The sequence below is a fragment of the Aureococcus anophagefferens genome, assembly GCF_000186865.1.
Source record: "Aureococcus anophagefferens unplaced genomic scaffold AURANscaffold_185, whole genome shotgun sequence".
In the NCBI taxonomy this organism is placed as follows: domain Eukaryota; class Pelagophyceae; order Pelagomonadales; family Pelagomonadaceae; genus Aureococcus; species Aureococcus anophagefferens.
Window position 1 is genome coordinate 1 of NW_008705727.1, and position 1,371 is coordinate 1,371.

Consider the following 1,371-nt stretch of genomic DNA (forward strand, 5'->3'; position numbering starts at 1 on the left):
TCTCGCGGGGGCGGGCGGCGCCGAAGGGGTTGGACTTGCCCGACGACGGGGCCATCGACGACGCCGCGGCGGCGGCGGCGGCGGGGTCCCGCTTCTTCAGGTTCAGCTTCGGCCGCGTGCGCACGGGCGACGGCGCCGGCGCCGGTGTCTCCTCGGGGACCCCCGCGGACTCCATCGTCAAGCCGTCGAGTCGTCGCTTCTCGTCGTCGTGAAGCTCGGTTCTGCCACGAGGCGTTCCACGCGTTTCAGCGACCGCACGCCTCCCGACGCCTTCTCCCGCCGGTTGTGGGATTCGCATCGTGCGGCCTTGCCGCGACTGTGTGGCTTGTTGCACGCTTCTGCAGCGAAATCCGCTGCTTCGACATCCACCGCGCGCGATCGCCGCGAGACCGCCGCGAGACCGCGATCGCCGCCCGCGGCGCGAGGCCGCAGGGGATCTCAAGAGCCGCAGAAGACCAAGGCGGCGCGCGGGTGACACGTAATATACACCTCGAGATAGTGTCGCGTGTTAGCCCGGCGCGGCGTCCCCGGCGCCGCGCGCCTAGAGGAGCGACATGCTCGTCATGGTCATGGACTGGACCTCGTCGGCGAAGGCCTCCTCGGTGATCTCCTCGATGATGGCGTCCATGGACATGGTCTGGTTGATGACGGCCGTGCAGATGATCTTCTTGACGCCGAAGGCGACGTCCTCGAGCTTGCAGACCTCGGACCACTTGAGGCCCTCGCGGACGAAGGTGGACTTGATCTTCTTGAAGAGCTCCTCGAGGTCCTGCTCCGCCTCCCAGGGCTTGATCTCGAGCGCGCAGAGCGACCGCTGGGCGACCTCCTTCTTCGCGAGCTTGGCCATGGCCTTGGCCTTGGCCTCCTCGAGCTTTTTGGCGGCCGCGGCCTTCTCCTCCTCGGTCTGCTCCTCGTCGTCGCCCCAGAAGTCGTCGTCGTCGTCCTCGGCGGCGGGCTCCGCGGCCTTGGGCGCCGGCGCGGGCGCGGCCTTGGGCGCGGGCGCGGGCGCGGGCGCGGGCGCGGCCTTGGGCGCCTTGGGCTGCTTCGGCGCCTTCTCCTTCTTCTCCTTCTTCGCCGGCGCGGCGGCCGGCGCGGAGGCGCCGCCGCCCATGAGCAGCGCGTAGCTCAGCGCGACGCCGAACTCGTCGGACGCCAGGCCGCCGGGGAGCGTGAGACCGGCCATTTTTGTGCGTGCAAATCGCTGTTTTGGTGTGACGGCGAGTCAACGTGTCGATGATGCAGTCGCGCTGGACGCGCGCGGCTTACGCGCGGCCGTCGCACCGAAGAGCCCCTGGGCAAGAAGAACAAAAAAAACAAGCAGGTTAGACGACAGGAAGAGCCCGACTAGACCTTGGAGCAGGCGCCGCCGCA

General features: G+C 69.0%; 1 protein-coding gene across 1 annotated transcript; it reads right to left on the reverse strand.

Annotated features, from left to right (window-relative positions):
- Nucleotides 1–541: 541 nt before the first annotated feature.
- On the reverse strand, nucleotides 542–1,183 carry AURANDRAFT_68511 (hypothetical protein; the record flags this gene model as incomplete). The annotated part of the gene is made up of 1 exon (XM_009044207.1): nucleotides 542–1,183. The coding sequence occupies one exon, from the start codon at nucleotides 1,181–1,183 to the stop codon at nucleotides 542–544; it is 642 nt and encodes a 213-aa protein (XP_009042455.1).
- Between the last annotated feature and the right edge of the window lie 188 nt (nucleotides 1,184–1,371).